This window comes from Balaenoptera acutorostrata, chromosome 7 (genome assembly GCF_949987535.1).
Source record: "Balaenoptera acutorostrata chromosome 7, mBalAcu1.1, whole genome shotgun sequence".
NCBI lineage: Eukaryota > Metazoa > Chordata > Mammalia > Artiodactyla > Balaenopteridae > Balaenoptera > Balaenoptera acutorostrata.
Window position 1 is genome coordinate 92,471,209 of NC_080070.1, and position 20,483 is coordinate 92,491,691.

The following is a 20,483-nucleotide window of genomic DNA, read 5'->3' on the forward strand; positions in this document are numbered from 1 at the left end:
TTCAAAAAAATAATAATTAAGAACCATTAATATTGAATGTAAAAACATATTGAATGGTTATAATTAATGTCTGTATTTTATTTCTCACTTTGGAACTTATTTCCATATAAAATCCATCATGATCTAAATATTTGCTAATCATATGTAGCTGCTGATCACCCTGCATTATTTTTAAAGTTGTTATTTTATTGTAAATGTGGTATAAGCATATTTTCACATTATTATTAGTCTATCACAGCTCTTTGAAAACATGTCATGTTAAGTTCCTCTCAGAGTTGTTTATGATTGGCTAATCATTCTATGATTTTTCCATAATTGAAAATTTTTAAGTCTTTTTAAGAGTTTTTAACATTTACAGTATTATTTTGTATTATGTTTGTATATCCAGTGTATTTTAAATTATATTCCCTTAAGTAAAGTGATTTAAATGCAGTAATAATGTAATGTGCTGAAGAGTGTGAAGGATCCCAACTTCTACATAGTTGGACATTTTATGATTGTAAGTCTTAACTCCTTCCCCAGAAAGAACTAAAATATGTCATAGACAAAATAATAAAAAAGAATAATTAGAATAATCACGTATGATGTATATATATAAAACCGTCATTTAGAGGTAATTATTTGAAAAGGGTTTTCCCCTTTTCTACATTCTTGTACTAATAATCAGTATTTATGTAAAAAGTATTTTATTACTATTTGAATGCTGTTAACATATATTTGACTCATATTTGGAATAATCAATTTACTAAAATTCGTAAAGTTACAAAGAAAATAGAAATTCTTTAGAAATTCTTATTAAAGTCCAGGTGATTTTTCTTCAGGATTATGTTAGCTTTTCATATTTTTAATATAGGAGATTATTATAAGCAAGTGTGCAACAGAAAAAACTTTTAGAAAAAATATTGTTTTAGAAAAACCATTAAAAATAAAATGTTTGAACAGTCAATGTATTATTTTTTTCTGAAATTCATGCTTGTGAATTAAATATGCTTATCAATTCTCATCATTAACAGGTTAAATATTATAATTTCTTTTTGTGGGTGACAGTACTTGCTATACAGAGAGATACAAGAACCTGATAAAGGATGATATAGTATAAGATAGTTGTTTTAGAAATTGACAAATACAGAGGACCAATATGGTTAGAGTAATATACTAACAAAATTAATCTTAATTTTTTCATCCAAAATTCACCAGTAGAAATAAAGGAAAATAATGCTACATTCCATAGTACCCATTATTATTTAACAAGATCAAAGTCTAATCTTACGCAGGTATCCTTTGCTGAATGCCTTTTGTTTTCTTCTTGAAACTGTAATCTTAATTCACATTGTTTCAGTACAATTTTGAAGTTTATAGAAGGCAGAACAAGTGTCCTAAAGGCAAGAATATCAGAAAATAAAGTAGCTATGAATCTTTTGCATATCTAATTTTCTAAGGAATCATTACTTATCTTCTCAGAGAGACTTTTCGAAGTATCCACCATGACCACATTTTGACAAATGCTAAATTATGTATCCTCCTTTATTCCAAAATGCATTTGAGAGTTCCTCCGTTGTGTTTCAATGAAATAACCAGATTAGGTATACTTATTGATACCTCATTTTTATCAGTCTAAAGAAATATTTATTGTATAGGAAATTGTGCATAATTTACATTTTAGAAGTCCATATTTAAAATAAACCTACAGTGTTATGACTGAATTCTCCATTTGTTCCGTAGATGTAACATTTGATGTCACTAACAAAGGCACAAATTTTAAGCGTTTAAGACTGACTTTTTAATATCCTATCGTATTTATATTTTAACACATTTGAATCATATACATTCTAAAGAATTCCTGTTTTTTTCCTTTTTTTAAATCACCATAGGGAATTCTCCGACAGTCCAGTGGTTAGAACTCGCCGCTTTCACTGCGGTGGGACTGGGTTCGATCCCTGGTCGGGGAACTAAAATCCCGCAAGCTTTATTTTGGCACGGCCAAAAATAAAATTAAATCAGCAAAGAAGTTGTCTGAGACAAACCATCTTTCTGATTTCCTACATTCTCACTTTTTTTCCCCCTAGGAATAAAAGGAAAACATTAGTCATTTTGCTAAAAAAAAAGTTTGAGTATTTTTACTAGCATTACATATTTTATTCACTAAAAATATTTTTGAACTTTCATTTCATTTATTGACTCATCATGAACTTGATGATACCTGTTTCTGATCGAGGAAATAACTGACCAAAATTGATGATAGGATAGAATGCTTACCCATGTTGATATGTAGTATGATGAATTACCATCTTTCTGTTGCTTCAGCCTATTGGTGTAGGTATACCAACAATTAATTTAAGAAAAAGGAGACCCAATGTTCAGGTAACTGTGAATGAAGTTAGCAGTGCCTTCAAATTTGCTAAATCAGAGTTGCAATTAAGCTTCTCTTCCTAAAAGCATATGATTAATGCTGCCTTTCCTGACAGCAAGCTTCCAGAGCATGAGATGGAGATGAGCATCATTTCTCAATAAACCAGAGCAAAAATGTTATTAATAATGGCAGAGGGTATGCATTTGCTGACTAAAGATTGCTAGCAAATGATGTAGTAATAATGATAATCAGAGTAATCGCAATTAAATGGCTTCTAAAAAATAAATTTGTTATTAAATATTGTGAAGTTAGTGTCAAATCCATGTAATCCTAACAATTTGCTTGTAAAATTAACTTCTCAGTGGAAATAAAAATACAATTCTATTACATAATTCCTATAAACCACACAATTTAACCCAAAATTTCTTTGGATTTCTAAATGTATTTTCAGATTAGCAGTTAGAGGAAGTTCCCTTCACCTAAAATGTCCAAAATTGCAACTAAATATTATCTGGCAAACTTACTGCAAAATCTTTTCTCTGATGGCAACATATTTAAACATTATTCTATGTATGCTTATTTCTATAAGTGCACTAAAAATAATCAGCATAAAAGGATACTTCCTATAGTTTAGTAGAATTTAGCAAGAGCATTTCAAAATTTCAGAGAAAGTTCAATATGACTTAAGGTTTTCTATGTAAGCTTATCATTTCTTTTAAAAAGTTGGTGACATTATAATGGAGAGGTACTGTGATATTAAGAGATCATTAAGCTATGAATTAGTAGAACTGAGTTCCAGTTTGTTCTACTTATAGACAACACTATATCCTTGAGTAGTTCACTAAACCCCATAGTACTTCAGTTTCTTCATCTGAAAAGCAGGAAGATTAAACTAATAATTGTTTCCTATCCTACACAGTATATTCCTAGGAAATTGAATACATATATTGATCCCCAGCTCCATCTCCTGAAAATTCTGATTTAATTTGACCAGGGATGGGAGCCGGGCTTGTGAAATAGTTTTAAAGATTCCCAAGTAATTCTAAAGTACAGAGCCAATGGATAAATAGAATCTTCAGTTTCCTTCTAGCTCTAGAATTCCATGACAATCTGAATTTCGTGTTGTTGCATCAGTCTCCATTTCTTTTGTGATTCCTGTAAAGGTTAAAATTATGTTTATGTCTTTTCTTGATTTATTAAATTGTTTTATGTTACTCCTCTTGCATGTTTCTTTTTGTGGATTACCTTGGATTATACTCATTGCAGTCATGTACATTTTAGTGAATTTTTAGTTTTGCCATACTTTCAAATATTGCATGTAAATACTGTGATATAATTTAAAAATAAACAACCTGAAAAATGGTTTGTTTTATTTTTGTTTTCCTTCCAAGGAAACTCCAAATGGCAAACTAGCAACCACACAAGACGTCTGAACTTGGAAAATATTTTTTGAGCTATGTAGTATTTTTAATAATACCAACCACTAATTATTTCAATTTAAAATTTAACAACATTGTCTTGTGCCTTTTGTTTTAGTTCCACAAATGGTATGGCCTTTATATCAGTTGATATTCAAATTTTACAAATGAGAATTGTTAGATATTTAAAACGTCAAACAAAAGTACTGGGAGTGCAGGGACTGGATTCCAGTTCTCAAGCCTGTCTTGGTGCTTTCTGATGAGAAGAGTTGCTTTTGAATTTTTCAATCACTGTACCTGTAATGAGTCTTTTAAAAAATGGTCAGCCAGATTGCCATTTAAAAAGTACAAGTTATGCATTGACATTTTTCTTTTATGATTTCCTTTTCCTGTCTGTGTCTTTGTATGTTGGATTGGGACGTGATCTTCATATTGCCAATTCTTCCTGATAATGCCTCCTCCATGCATGCTGTTTGGGTCTGGTCATGCTATGCATTATCCATTGCATGTAAGATAATATTCTTATTTATGTTTATATTTTATCATTTTATTTTGACTTTGTTTTGTGGTGAGTTAAAATTTTAACACTGATGTGAGGGTGTTTGTGTAAAGATAATTTATTTCATGAGACTTTAAATAAGCAATTCAGAATAATGTGTCAGCTTTAGAGTATCCTTTGGATAGAAACTTTCTCAGTTTTGTTTTTTAAACAGAGGACTAGAATTATTTACAATGCTGATTTTTATTTTCTTCTTATAAAATATTACTTTTCCAAAGAGTATTTGCTTCTTATACTGTGTCATTCAGCATTTGAAATAAATATGTTTAATTTTAATACATTTTTAATTATTGGCATTGTCTTGGATAGTCAGCCCTACTAAAACAGTGTTTAAAATAATGATGATCTGAACGTATTTTGGAAGAACGTGTGAGCCTGAAATTTTTAAAATTCCAGTGACCTTGCACTAATACAGCATAATTTCTATTTATTTATTACTTCTATCTAATTAGTTATCATATATTGATGGTATTTATTTTAGTAAATATTAAAAATCCAGTTTCTAAATTTTTACAGTTGTAAAATGATAGACACCTATTATGATTTTATGTTCTAGTGAACTTTGAAATTCTACTATGGTATGTTACATTACTTAGTAAGTGTTATAAGAGAATAGTATATTTTTGTTTATCAAATATTTTGATATCCTCATTTTATGATTGAGAAATTTTTTAAATGTCATGTGAGGTGAATTTACCAGGTTAACAGTTTCATTTGATATGTTTATGTAAATAATCTGCCTGTTCCATAGTTAACTTGATTTCTTATTACACACCTGCAAGAAGCAACAGTAGGACGTGTAGAGCAGGAAAACAGTATTTAGTGAACCTAGGGGTTATTATTCAAGTTAGACTTCAATCACAATAGCTAATCTTTATTAAAATCCTTATGAATTTACCATAAATTTTATCTTACAAAATTGACTTAATTTGACTTATTAAAATATATTGTAAAATTTCTGAGTTTCAAATACATGAAGCAAACTTGCATCTTTTCTTTATGCATTTGAAGAAGGGAAAATAAATTTAGAAGAGTTTGTTTTGCTTAGCAAATGCAAACATTTTTAAAACATTTTCCCTCATATAATTTTATTTTTTATGGAATACAAATAATGTATATTACTTACACATTGCCTTTGTTTTATTGCCAAATATGTTATCCACATGGCTGCATTTTGCTCCTTTCACATCCCAATTAAAGATAAAAAGCTGTAAGTGGATCTTCAAAAGTCATATTGCCACAGGATTTGTGATTATAAATGTCCTATCTAACACAGGACTCAAAACTCTTCCGTTGGTGATTAATTAAAATTTGTCTGCTGTACTTAAAGCTCAAATCCCTAGCCTACTTATTATTATTATTTTAAAATATATATGAAAGAATATACCTTTATGTAATTATTTTGTCAACTGTTTAAGATACCTTAGGTAAGTAAATTTTATGGAATTAATTTCATATTTAAATATCTATTGAGTTATTCTATATACAGCGTCATCTTACAATGTCATATATGCTTAATTACTATTTTTTGTGTAGAACCCCAAATCTCAGGAGCCAGTAACTTTGGATTTCCTTGATGCAGAATTAGAGAATGATATTAAAGTGGAGGTGAGTGCAATCAGTCAGCTTGAACAACAAACACCCTCAGGTCAGATGCTGGTATTCTTCCAGTCTACAGGGATCTGTTGAACAGCTTCATTGTGTTGGTTCTGTCTTTGGTACTATACACACAAAGATGAATGTTTTTTATCTTAAAAAATTTCTAGATCCTGGGCTCTCTCATCCGAAAGATCCTATGAAAAGGAATAAATATTTTACATTGGGTGTGACCTTAGTTTTTTTCTTTCTCCTTCCACAGGTAGAGTTATTTTCAGTATCTCAATACAAATGTAACTTGTAAATTTCAATAAAAAACATAGAGAGGGGGACGTTGCCATAGAGATGAAAGAAAAGTTGCAGGGAATTTAATCATCCAACCACCCAATAAGCAACATGAGGAAAGAAGCTGCCATGTTTGTCTTAGTACTCTATACTCAGAAATTTTCTATTTTATTTCAAAACCAAACTTGCATGCCACTTCCTCCGAGAGGGCCTTCCATAATAATAGGGATAATCATTAATAATAACATTTATTGGGCTTCCCTGGTGGCGCAGTGGTTGAGAATCTGCCTGCTAATGCAGGGGACACGGGTTCGAGCCCTGGTCTGGGAAGATCCCACATGCCGCGGAGCGGCTGGGCCCGTGAGCCACAATCACTGAGCCTGCGCGTCTGGAGCCTGTGCTCCGCAACGGGAGAGGCCGTGACAGTGGGAGGCCCGCGCACCGTGATGAAGAGTGGCCCCCGCTTGCCACAACTAGAGAAAGCCCTAGCACAGAAAAGAAGACCCAACATAGCAATCAATCAATTAATCAATAAAAAAATAAATCTTTAAAAAAATAAAAAATAAAAAAAATAACATTTATTGAGTACATGATATGTGTCAGTCATGGATTCTCAAGAGCCTTTGAATAGATACATTGTTTTTGTTATTATTATTATATCTGTTGTACTGATGATCTGTTTGAGGTGCAGGACGTTAAATAGCTTATCTCCAGTTACTCAGCTAGTTAAGTAGCAGAACCAGGATTTGAACCTGGCTCTTGCACTCCAGAGCAGAGACTTTTAAGATTCTTTCAGATGAATTAACTCCTTCTCTTATCTATTCAAAGGCCACCGTATTTCTTTTACAGTTTGTCACAGTGTGTTTTAACTTGTACTTGCTGTACACATTTTACAACCTTACTCCCTCAGTGTAGAACAAGAGAATCTATTTATCATCGTTACCTTAGACTGAGGCATAGTGCTGGGATGTTTTAGGTAAATAATGAATATTTGTTGTAAAGTATTTTGACAGGATAAAGTAGGATCATGTAATGGTGAAGACCTTGGTTTCTGGACTCTCATACCACTGAGTAACTGTAATAATATTTAACCTCTCAAGTCTCAATTTCCCCTCCATCAATCCCATAAAGTAATTGAGCACTTTTATTAATTACATTTCAAAAATTAATGACTGGTTGAAAATATTTCATTAAGAATGTTTTTATCATTTTAAGATGATGTAAAATAACGATGTGGTAACTTTTAAAAGAATATTTCCACACTTCAGTAGGTCAACTTAGTATCTGCTATAAAGTGATTGTTTCAATTTCCCTTAGATTCGAAATAAAATGATAGATGGAGAAAGCGGAGAAAAAACATTCAGAACCCTGGTTAAATCTCAAGATGAGGTAAGAATTAAGTCAGGTTTATTCTTAAATAAAAATGTATATATTAATAATGATCATTGATATTAGTGGTAAAGCAATATTTATTCATAAAAAGGGATGTTTCTAGAAAACAAAAATTGTTTAAAGCACTCTTTGCTGGAGGGATATTTTTAATAAGATTTTTAACTCTGAAATTTTTATAAAATGTTGCTTTAGATTTCTTGATGTATTCTTCTATCATTTACAATATGTTCCTGAAAATTATATTTTTTTAATTTTTTTAATTGATGTATAGTTGATTTACAATATCATGTAAGTTTAAGGTATACAGCACAGCGATTCAGTTATACATACATATATATACACACATATATATATATATTCTTTTTCAGATTCTTTTCCCCTATAGGTTATTACATAATATTGAATATAATTCCCTGTGCTATACAGTAGGTCCTTGTTGGTTAGCGAAAATTATATTTATGTCTCCATTTTTTTTTTTTTTTACCAGTATAAGAAATAGAATACACAATATGATGTTTGCCATGTTCTTTTAGGCCATTTCAGTCATACAAATTTGAAGTTAGTATTTAATAGCTGTATGTTTTGTATGGGTTGTGCATGCAGATGTTCTAACTGTTGAGTTCCATATATTAATTTTTTGTTTTTTTACTTGTTTCTGGCTTCATTTATCTTCTTTTACTATTTATGCACTATTGCCCTGAATTTAAACCTGAAATTAAATCAAGAGATAACACAGCTACTGCCATAAAATCACTGGTACAGCTAGGTAACACTTGTATTGTTTTATATTGACGTGGAAAAACTCCGTGTATATGAGAAGTGTGTCTATTCATTATCAGTCACATGTGGAATAAATACACATTCGTATGTTTGAGGATTGGAAAAATGTATAGAACTCCCAAGCTTTTGAGCCTGGAAACTTAATTTAAGCTTTTATGTATAATTTATGTCCGTTTCCTCACAATCCCATCCGTTTTAAGTGTAACATTTCACCTGAATTTCTCAGCAGAGCTTTCCCTAAGATGGAGCTAGGATCTAAATACAGTACTTCATTAACACGTGCCTTTTCTCATTTTAATATCATCAGGAGTCCCTATTACCAGAACCCAAGGCGGGGTATACACCAGTTTCCGTCTTTGTTGACACGTCAACTCTGTTTACTTAGACTTTAGCCATGCTGTTTACCACCTCACTTTTCAGAGGAAAGGTGTAAAGCGTTCAGCAGTTCTGCCAGCTTCTCCATCTTGTTCTGCCAACAAGAACTCTGGGACCTGCACGCTCTTTTTCCCACTTACAAACCAATTTTGTGTTTATTCAGTCACTTTGATATTTCTCTCCTTCAATTTACTGTAAATTCTTCTTTTTGACCCATATCCACCCATAGACTTTTCCTATTAATTATATTGAAGAAAGTAGTGTTCTGTATGTTTATTTCTCTAATCCAACACAGTTTTTGATATTCTGTTTTTTATAACTTGCTGAACAATACTAGTTTGCCATGCTTTTTTATGAGTATTAATAAATATGTAAACATTAGTTCTTTTAATTCTTTTATGAATTTTAGGAGTCCAAAAATTTCCTGAGCACTTCCTGCCCTCCCTCCCCACCATCCTCCACACACCTCAGTAAAGCCATGGGGATATTTGATGTATAGAAGCAACACTGTGTAGTTGTTATAAAATGAACTTGACATCGTACAATCTCCATCCTGCCAACTAAAGTCCTCATCTCTTCATCAGTAAATTGTGGAAAAGAATAGTATTTCATTTACTCCAGGGAGTTGATTAAATGATACAATGACTGTAAAATGCCTAGATATTGCCTAATACCAAGTAATATTCAGTGAATATTATTGTTCTGATGAGAATGATGAAGCTGGTGATAACTAAAAATATTAAAAGATACATATGTGTCATCACCATACCTAATGGAAGAAGTAATGATCATTTCTTTACTACTGTTCAGTAGCTCCGTAAGAAAGATTCAATATCCATGAAGTTATTTAGCTCTTACTTCCTTTGCCTGGTGGATATAGTTGTCTTTCTAACCTTCAATGATACTAAGTAATTAGTCTCTTATAATAGATAAATACTATAATAATGGCTTAATAAGAACAGTAATGTGCTAATCATACATTTGGGTCTAGACACACTGCATTCATTTCCTGATATTATCAATTTCTCTTCAACATCCCCTACTATGGAAATATCTGAGCATTATCTAATATTTCAGTCCTGTTTCATTATTAAAATTTATTTTTCAGGAAATGTTTTTAAAGTTTTGAGGTTAATAATTTGGCATAAATTACTAAGATTTTGCACTTAAACGTCCTTAAAATTTATTATGTGGGTATTTTTTTTCCTGAAATGTTGCTTTACACACACCCCCCCCATAACAGAATAAATAATTGTAGAATAGAATAGATCAGATATTTGTGAAGAAGGGTATTGAATGATGACTGAATTTATAAATAGAGCCTAGCATTCTGCTCTTCATATAAATTCACTTCAAATAAAAAGTGATGGTAACCATGTCCAACTCTTTTTTTTTTAGAGATATATAGACAAAGGAAATAGGACGTATACATGGACCCCTGTCAATGGCACAGATTACAGGTAATTAACCTTATTTATTTATATGTGTGCTGTATAAAAGAATATTCAGTTCAGTGCCTTTCACCTATTTTTAAGTAGCCATTTTTCCAGTGGATGAATGTTGTCTTTACATACTCATAAGCTATTTTCAATATAATTAAAATAGAAATGTTATCCTTTCCAACATTAAAATGCATTAAAGTTATACATTCTGATTTTCAAAATGAGAAAGATGGGAAAAAGCTAGAAATATAAAATTTAGAAATGAAAACTTGCATGATATACATATATTTGGTGTTTTATATATTTATGTTAGTAATAATAAATGTTGACATTTATTACTTACTTTGTGGTCATCATCTCCACTGACCTCCTCATTTAAACTGTCATTTAGTTTACATTACTTACATTTAGGTTGCAAATTAACTTAAAAACGAAACTTATTACATCATAGTATAATCTGATATAAAACGCTCAATTGATATAATTTAATCCCATGAGTAGAAATTCTGTAATATCCTGATCCCTTCAATTGACTGGACCTTGGAAAATTGGACAGACTAATACCCTAAAATTTCTTGGAAATTCTCCATTCTTCAGCATTTGCTGAGCATTTTTTGTTTTGTTTGCTCTAACTCTAAGGTCACTACTTTCCCTGTGGTCCTGCTTCCTACAGCCTCATACTACTGAGGCTGATATGAAAATGTCCTTCTTGTTACTCATTCTCTCTTCCTCCTCCCTCACACCTCCCATCTTTGGATCTCATGTCACCAGACCACACCAGGGACCATTCCTCCCTTTGAACAGTCATCTCCCTCTCGTTCCTGTGAGATATCAGTTTCTGCGTGGTTGCCACCCTCTCCTCCATTCACATGGATCAGTGTTTCTCAAAGCATTTGAGACATACCCACGCTTCTATAAAATAAAATGAAAATTGTTTACTAAAATGAACTTTAAAAGAGATGAAAACTCAAGTGGAAAAAAAATGTTTATTACATTTCATAGACATGAAATTCGTGTGTCAAATTGCTATAAAAATTTCTAAATGCTTACTCTCAATTTCTATGCTTAATTAATCATGAGCTGGTAATAGATAGTTTGCAAGTGGGCCAGGTCCCTTGACACACTTTAAATACCAGTGACATAGATGATTTTTCTGGTGCCTGAACTCTCTTTTTTTTTTTTTTTTTAAATCTCCTCCCCTCTGATGATCTTGTCATTCCCCTATCTTAGCTACCTACTCCAAGGTCATGTTTTACAACTCTAACATTAAGACTGCAAGTCCTTCATAAACTTAATTTGAGATTGTTTTTATCCAACTCTCAGAGTAATACATTTTAGCTTTCCAACCCCTCCTTCTAATAGTCCAGCTGCAACAATCCTTTGACTCAGTTGAGACCTGAAATCCATCAACCCCTTAGACCTTTTCACTGTCCTTGCCGTCCTCATGTCCTTGTACCCCTCTTTATTGAGCATAAATTCCTTGGGTCTTACTACGTTCACTCTCTTACACAAACCATCAACTCCCGGCATCATACTCAGGTTTGGCAAATAGTAGTTTGACCAATCCCAATCCTGGTTAAATTAAATTATTACCAACACCACACTGCACCCACACAGCTACAAATGGGAGAAATAAAATATTCCTTGACTGATGACATCTAAAATTCAGGACCTTTAACCTTAAGTGTACTTCAGTAGTGCCTGCTGGTCTCAATAGTCCAGTAAATTTAGGATGCTTCTAGATGACTTTTGATAGCCTCTCTTCACTGCTCAAACCCATCTCTTTCCCATCCATTTTTCTCTCAGGTGATGTCTTTACTTCTGTTTTTCTCAGTGAAATAGGAAGCAATCAGAAGAGACCTTCTACCACATAACGACTTGCATCTATATCTCCATCTCCTATCTCTATTTCTATTCACAACACAATAACAAGAGTGATATTATTAATACTTGAGTTATATTGTTTCATTTCTCTACTCAAAATTCTCCAATAATTTGCTATCTTAATCTCTATAAAATTCAAAGTGTGTCATGACCATTAGAGGACTTACAGCATCTGACCTCATTTACCATCAGTTCTCTGAAGTTACCTTCTCAGATTCTCCACTGAACCACCTTCATCTTAGAGCTACAGTATCCTCCTTGGTCCTCATAAACCTGGGACCATTCTGCCTCAGGACCTTTGCACCTGAAGTTATTTCTGCCTAGGATGAATTTTCCCCAGGTATTCACATGCTTACTCCATCTTCACACCTTCACTTACTTTTTTGTCACCTCAAGAAGGCCTTCCCCAGTAATCCTACCTAAAGTGTAAAGTGCCTCATTATCATTTGATATTATGTATGTGTATATGCACATACACACACATATATATGAAGCATATATAAAGAAATTTATTTCTACTGTTTATTGTTTGTCTTCCTTCACTATTAAGTTCTAAGAGGGCAACGTTCTAAGACTGTTAGACTCTGAGATTCTAAGATTGTTGCCTGCTTCATTTATTTTTGAATCCTCAGCTCATAAGTCAGTGGCACACAGTAGACATTCTGTAAATATTTACACAGTTAAATATTTAGATTTTCAATCTGTCTCATTCTGTCAAATCCAAATAATAGTTTCCAAACTTCCATGGCAATACTCAAATATGAGGGCCTCTTTAACTACATATTAATATACAGTTAATATGTAGCCTACTTAATAGGCTGTGGTGGACTCAACTGTTCTTTTCCTAATAAAACAAAACAACACTCCTGCCCCCTCTGCCCCAGAACATACACATAACTTTTCAGGGGAGCCTAGAGCGCTGGGGATTCCCCTAGAGCTGTAGTGGGTTGCTACGATGGCATGCAGACTAGGTCTAGAAGAGGGGCACACGGTTACCAATGTCATGAGACACTACCTGCCAGTCTTTCTCCAGTTTTTCAGTTTTTGACATAATTTTGAACCTACTGAATAACACCAGAATGAATGTTTATTTTACTTGTGTCTCTTGATTTCGCTCTCTCATTTCTATTAGGCATCTCTTTACGCATATACAATCTTTATGTACATACATCAGTAATTATTTTTCTTTCCGTTTCCATGGTTATTGCCACCTTTCATTTTTTTGGATAAACTTGTCAAAAGGTGTGACGGCCAACAGGAAATCTGGGAGCCCTGTCTCGTTAGCGATGATTTCATGATAAAAAGAAATGTTGGATGCACATGTGGGAAAGTGCTCTCTGCCTTTGTTTCTTAGACAAACAAATTCTAAGTTAGAAAAACCATTTCTTTTTGACCCTGATAGTGAGTCAGTCTGATGGTTGGTCCTACTGCAGTCATAATGATACTCTGGGGGAATCTTAAATTCTTACTATACCTTTCTTAAATATGTTTTTAATAGTCTCACAAATGTCTACTGCATTCATCCCCTTTCCCTCACACACCAAGTTGTAACACAGGTGGCCAGATTAATGTTCTTTTCTCCAGTTCTGAGTACATCTCTCCTTGTTCACAAAACTTTAGTCTTCCCATTTTTATCCAAGTTTGGATTCCAAGTCTGAAATTCACATCACACATTTCTAGCCTAACCTGTCTGCCCTATCATTTCCCCCACTGCACTGCACTACCCATACAAACCACTGTTCTCTGAACAAGCCATAACTTCACCACCTTTGCATGTTTTCTTCGCACATTCTCTTCACAGATCTACAGCTTAGAGCCAGATTAAATCTATTTCCATTGTAAGTACTGCCCTGAATCTGCGTACAAATAAATCCACAAATAACAAGCTAGAACAACATATTACATCTAAATTGAAGAAGAAAAATGGCAGTGTTTTTATTTAATGAATTAGGTATCAAATTTCACTTAGTGATTTCTGTCTCCTTAAGCCTTGATATAACATATTTTGAAATATAGTAGTTATTTTAACAGAATGTTCTCTTTTTTTAATGAAGAGTTTGATTTTTATGGTGATATAAATGAGTTGAAAAGTGTGTTATATTCCATTTAACTAAGTTAACCATGTTTATGGGAGTCACAAAAATATTGCATGGGCTGTACCATCCATCTGGTGGCCACTGGCTTTATTAGACTTTTATCCCTGGGAGAAAATAAAGCAGACTTGATTTGTTGGTTTTATAAGGAGAGAGACAGCAAACTGCATATGGCAGCATCCTCGACTCAGAATGTTGGCTGAAGATCTTATCTGCTATAGGTTGAAGAAATAACTGTTGCCTGAAGAAAAAAAATCATTAAATTATGTGTAACCATATTTTTCTATAAAATAAAGCATAGCTATTAATAGCAACCTGAGACTTGCAGGCCAATAAAATGTATATTCGATATGTCAGTTTTAAAACATCTATTGTGTTCCTCATGGGTTTCCACACTATTTTTTATGGTACATGAGATGTAACCCAAGCTTACAGTGTGACACTGTAGCAGCCACGTGATGTAATGTTATCGGTCTTAATTTGAAGTTTCTCTTAGCAATAAATGCTGATAGGGCAATAAAAAGTCCTAATTTCCCTTGAGAGGCGTTTGTGGGAGACAATCTTCAAATGCTCACTAATTCTGCTCTACATTTTATAAATGGCAAGTGAATCATGAAAGGTCATCTTGCTTTCAGACTAATTGCACTGCTTATTTTAATTTTAATCTCTGCCTCCCTTTAAAGGAAGTTACCTTTAAAATGAATGTGGAGATTTTCATTAAATCTACATAACATTTTATTTCTCTGACCTTTTCCCATAAGGAAAGTATATGAATTACTTAATGATGGAGAAAGATTTGGGAATTGGAGGTAACAAGCATCCACTTATTTTGCTATCTTGACTGCATAATTAAATTGTAGCAAATAAGCCCTTGCATTTTTCCTCTTCATAGAGTGAATTTTTAGCATATATTCTTAAGAAGAAAAACCTGGAATTTTATATTTTGTCCTGTTCTATATTGCTCATAAAAAAATGTATAACAGCATTACACTTTGGACATCCATCCCCAAAGCCTGGGAAACATGAGGCTTGAGTGATTTAAAAGAAGATCTTCTGCAAATGCCTAGAAATACTCAGAAGCCTAGAAATGCACACATTTTTCTGTTCATTGCTAAATTTGGGGTTAAATTGTAAACATGAATGCTGAATAACTCAATTGGTCACATTAATCAAGCGTCATTTTTTAATAATAGTTGCATTGGGAATCTTAAGAGATAACCTCATTTTTGGCATTAGTTTGTTAGTTTCCTTCTGTATTCAAAGGATAGCAGAGGCCATTTGCAACTGTAAGTATGGATATGGAATAATTAGTTATGTTCTGCACATGTGTATCAGCCATTGTGAGAGTAGAAGAATTACACACATGCCATTGTTACGGGAAAGTGCATAATATTCTGATATCTTTTAACAATTCCAACATTTTGTGTGTTTTATTAATTGTCAGCTTCAAAATGAGTGCGGTTACCTGCCTGTCAGCTTTTTAGTTTGTACACTCATATTAAGACAGGGTTGGATGATAGGCTTGTTTGACAGTCCTTGCGTCTAAAATGTTCAGAATTTGGCTTAAGAGTTGCACTGGAGCTTTCCTCCAGTGTGTACATGTACCATGGGACTAGAGTAGCCCATGGCTCTTGTAAACTATTAAAGTCAAGATGTTTTTCCTATTGTACCTAACAGCAATCTACCAAATGATATGGGATATCCACAGTTAATTAACTTGAAATAAATACAGTTACACTGTTGGGTAAGAACCAATTGGATGAGCAAGTGCTATAAAGGAATCTGAATTTCCCTTCCAAAAGACATGGGGGAAATTGCCTAGAAAAGAGTTGTACAATATTAGGTATTTAACCCCTCAAAACAGCCTATTTCAGATGATTTTATGCATTGTGTAATTAGTAATGATAATAATACTTCTTTCATTTGTAATTTTTAGTAGTGTACATTTGCTAGCAAGCACTGTAGCATTATGTATAATTCATTAGGGAGGAGATAGCCAATTGGCATGATATAATTACTTTGCTTAAACGTAGCCCTAGTATTCTTCTATTTTTGTCCACAAAGTATTTTAATATAGTTTTCTGGAAATACAGTATCCATGACATTTCTTCTTCAGCTGATTTATGGGCGCATTTTGTAGCTTATTTTCCATGTGTCTCTTCTGATTCTCTACAATTTAGAGAACTGGATGGCAAGACCAAATTAAGTACCCTATTTGCTGAAAGCATTTTCCTGTCAAAGTAATATGTCTTTTCCTTCCCATGAGGAAGATCTTTGGATTTTCCATGAACTTGATGTGTCTTTTTTTTTTAAGTTATGTTTCATTTTTGTTTGTTTGTTTGTGTTTATGCTTCTCTTGTTTCTATTGCAGTTTGGCCTTGGTATTACCAACCTACAGTTTTTACTATATAAAAGCCAAAATAGAAGAGACAATAACTCAGGCCAGATGTAAGTACTGTGAAAGTGACTTCAGGGTCTGTTTGTTATCTCCTAGTACCAGAGGTTTAAATACGTCTAGACTTTGGAATACCCAAGGCTTATACATTTTAGTGGGTGTTATTACCAAATCAACAGCAATGATTCTAACCCATTCCAAACATGCAAGGAACAAGAAGTATTCTACATGGATAGAATATGAGCAGGTACTCCAGTCTCACTGGCAGTCCCTGCCACCCTCCCCTGCCTTGCTTTGTGCTCATAGAATCATTGCAGTGCTGTGTCCTCTGTTGCTATTGTTTTAAGGGTCTGCTAGCTGGCACAAAATGTTTCACAGAGTCTCTACTCACGGCACTCTGCTGGTAGTAGTAAAGTTTTTCTTTTCTTTTTTTTTTGCATTTGGCAAGAATGATATTATGCTCGACATCGTCGACTTTGTTGGAATAAATTAAATTGCACTGGTCTTTGGCTTTGGTTTGGCAATTAACTTTCTTCTAATTATCCAAATTAATGTCTTCAGTAACTCAAATGGATCAGTTTGGTTTTTTTTTTTAAGCGTCATTTGGAATGTGGAGTAATTATTAACACTAGTGCATATTTCAAGTCATTATTAATCTTTATTTTGTTTTGGGTGACTAGCTTTAGTAAAGTAAAATGACCATCATATCCTTTGCATATCACTCAATTATTCCTAACCGCCTAAATTTTGTCTGTTACGATAAAGTAAAATATATATATGCATATATATATGAATATACCTTTTACCTCTGATTGTACATGAACTACAGTTTCTTTCCTTTCTCTGTCAGTTCTTTTTTGCTCTCCGCAGTCCTGGTTCTCATTGTGCATTGTGGTAATTTAGACCTTTATATTTCCGCTTTCACTTGATAGATAGATATGATGGTCTTTTAACAACCACCAACTTTGCATGAGCTAGTTCTTCACTTGATAAATGAGGGGGTGCCTAGTGGGTCTTTGATGATGGGTAAATGCTTCTGTTTATAGGCTAGCATCATTGGTATTGCACTTGCGTTAGCCACTTTGCAAAACAGACCCTTGAAATAACCACAGTACAGAGAGGGTGCTCTAGTAGTAATTGACAGGACATATTTTCCAGTCTTCAAAAATATGTGTCTTTTCTTCCAGACTACAGCTGTACATAAATAAACCTTTGATCTATGCACAATATTTTTATTCAAGAAAGTCATTGAATAAAATATTGTTTGTGACCCCCCTTTGCTTTTACCCTCTTTTTTTTTTTGTTTCCCTGCTTTCTCTTTCTGATGGATTTTCACAGCAAAAAAGGGCAGAATGAAGGGCAAGTATTTTCTTGTTGCTCAATTTCTTTTTGTTTAGTACACTTGACATTTCCACTGATATTTCCATTCCTATTGGATACTATCCTCTGTGCTTCTCATTTGCTAGATTTTCCTCCATGATCACTCAGACCTTAGCGGCAAAAAAGGGGGAAAGAATATGCTTGTGTTTATATATGTAACCTATTTCACTTTCTGGTTTTTTCCTTAAACTTAAATACTTGTGTGTTTTTATCCTTCCACTTACTAATTCATACTAATATGAAGAATGCTATTAATTCACTAAAGACATTAATGGGTTTATTAAAAGCATTTTCTTTATCATAATATTGGTATAATATTTGGCATTTTAAATAAATACCTCTGGTGTAACATTGACAAAAGTCACTTTTTAAAGGATATCTTAGTTATAGTAGGGTTAGTTAGTAAATGGGAAAATTATAGACCTAACATTGTCTTTGATATAACTGTTGTAATCCATGTTATGAAATTAAAATTGATTTTATTACTGTAAAGTATTGGGGATCTTTATATTCATTCATGTGTTTCAGTTTAGGATGGAAATAGTCTACTTTTATTTTTCCGTGTAAGGTTATTTTTCGAATGCCTTCCTATTGACATCAAATCTCAGGGTGCATATTCCGCATTGTTTGTCTAACCCTATAACATTATCTTTGCAGATTCAGAAACACTGAAGCCGGATAATTTTGAAGAATCTGGCTATACATTCATAGCACCAAGGTAGGTTTTGTTTTCTTTTTTATAGGTCATTGTGGATATGTAGGCCTTCAAGAACAGGTCTGAGCTGGGGTCAAGACTGCTCTGGATTATGCCATGCCAAATTATGGAACCAAAGGAAACAATAACTTTAAAACTGAAAGAGAATGCTGTTCTTTCATTCATTTACTCATTCAGGTACTTAGCAGCTGCTGTGTGCTAAAGAATATGCTGACTTGGGGATACAGCGTTGAATAGGACAGATGGAGGTTTTGTTTTTGTTGGAACCAACAGTGTATCCAACAAAAACGAAGAGTTGTGAATTTGCATTTTTGACTATGTATACACATACAAACTCTCACTCACTTTCTCTCTCTCTCTCTACACACACACACACACACACACACACACACACACACACACTGAGATAGATATGCATAGATATGTACAGATATATACATATATGTATATATATACACAAGAATGTGTATGCCTCATAGAATGACTTAACATCATTGATTTTTTTAACACAAGTTTTTGGGAAGATATATTTTTATATAGTGAGATTTTCTCACATAATTTTTAAGATTAGCATTCTTTTTCCTCCTAACCAATTTTACTTCTCTCGCTTATAATCCCCCTTCCCTAGCTCTAATATACATCTTCATCTCTACCTCTATTTTCTTATAATTATTTGAAACTCCATTCAAGAATCTAAGATTATTCTTTATTTCTATTTCTTTCCTTAGTTTTTGACTCCCACTCTCCATCAGACACATGTAATAATACAAATCAACAGAATTCCTATTACCCTAGGCTACTGAATAAAATAGATTCAGAAGCTTGTAGTATCCAATTCTCACAATTTTTCCTTCTTAAAGAAATTGCTCTAAGAAGGCTCCTAAAAATTGGTCTCAGTTATTCTTTCTTTTTATTTCTGCATAAGACTATCTGAATTTTTGGTTCTTATTGAAAGCAAGGAATATATATAACTTTTTGAGAAGTCTCTGTTAACAAAGCATATTTCTGGCTTTGTGAGTGACTCTGCCCTCTAGCAGTTTTCCTGCTTGAATTGCCTTCAGTCTTGGACACCGCTGATCCCACCCTTTGACGTTCTGCCTCCTCTTGCTTAATGACATGCTTCTCTGGTTTTCTTCCTCCCTCCCTGGCTGCATATTCAGTCTCTTTCATGAGCTTCCCTTCTTGTGCACATCACTCATATGAAGCTGCTGGCCTGGGCTCTCTTATCTTCCTATTTTGAGTCTACAGACATACCACAGACGCCCACTATTCCGTGTCTACAGTTCGGGGTGATGGCTCCCAAATCTGCAGGATGTTGATAACATCTAGAAACAAACTAGACATACTATGTGGTTTATTGACCTTACATTATAATATAAGATCAAACAATCTATCTATTTCCAGACTTTATGCCTACCCTACATATTTTAATATGAGACTTCATGTTTATGGAGCCTAATAGGAATCTGTCTTCAAGGTGCTTCAGATTCATGGTCTCCTGAACATTTGTCCTCTTTGGAAAACTCTTCTTTCTGTGTTGCCTCAGTGACAAAAATACTGTCCTCCCCAAATACCCAGTCTTGAAACCTGACAGATGTCTTTGCTCCCTTTCCTTTATATGTAACTTCTGGTCGATCAACAAGTCTTGCCACATAGAGTTTATCTTATGAGTATCAAGTATGTCTGTCAAAGTCTGCTGCCTTTGTTCTAGTTCAGGCTAGTGCCTTCCTCACTTAAACTACTAAGGCTGCCTCCTAATTGATCTCCCTGCCTGCAGCATTTCTCCCTTACTTCCAATTTCTGTCTCCTTTCTGTAAGC

At 33.4% G+C, this 20,483-nt stretch overlaps 1 protein-coding gene across 7 annotated transcripts in view; it reads left to right on the plus strand.

Moving 5' to 3' along the window:
• The window catches only part of CACNA2D1 (calcium voltage-gated channel auxiliary subunit alpha2delta 1), a 501,522-nt gene that overhangs the window by 437,493 nt on the left and 43,546 nt on the right, over window positions 1-20,483 (plus strand). For 2 of the 7 annotated variants that reach the window (XM_057549676.1, XM_007178942.2), the window contains 7 exons: window positions 2,305-2,361; window positions 5,864-5,935; window positions 7,526-7,597; window positions 10,154-10,215; window positions 16,546-16,622; window positions 17,908-17,928; window positions 18,607-18,667. In XM_057549676.1, coding sequence (XP_057405659.1) covers window positions 2,305-2,361; window positions 5,864-5,935; window positions 7,526-7,597; window positions 10,154-10,215; window positions 16,546-16,622; window positions 17,908-17,928; window positions 18,607-18,667 — 422 coding nt within the window. The remainder of the gene's footprint in view (window positions 1-2,304; window positions 2,362-5,863; window positions 5,936-7,525; window positions 7,598-10,153; window positions 10,216-16,545; window positions 16,623-17,907; window positions 17,929-18,606; window positions 18,668-20,483) is intronic. The other 5 variants (XM_007178943.2, XM_007178944.2, XM_007178945.2 and 2 more) reach the window with 5 other exon arrangements.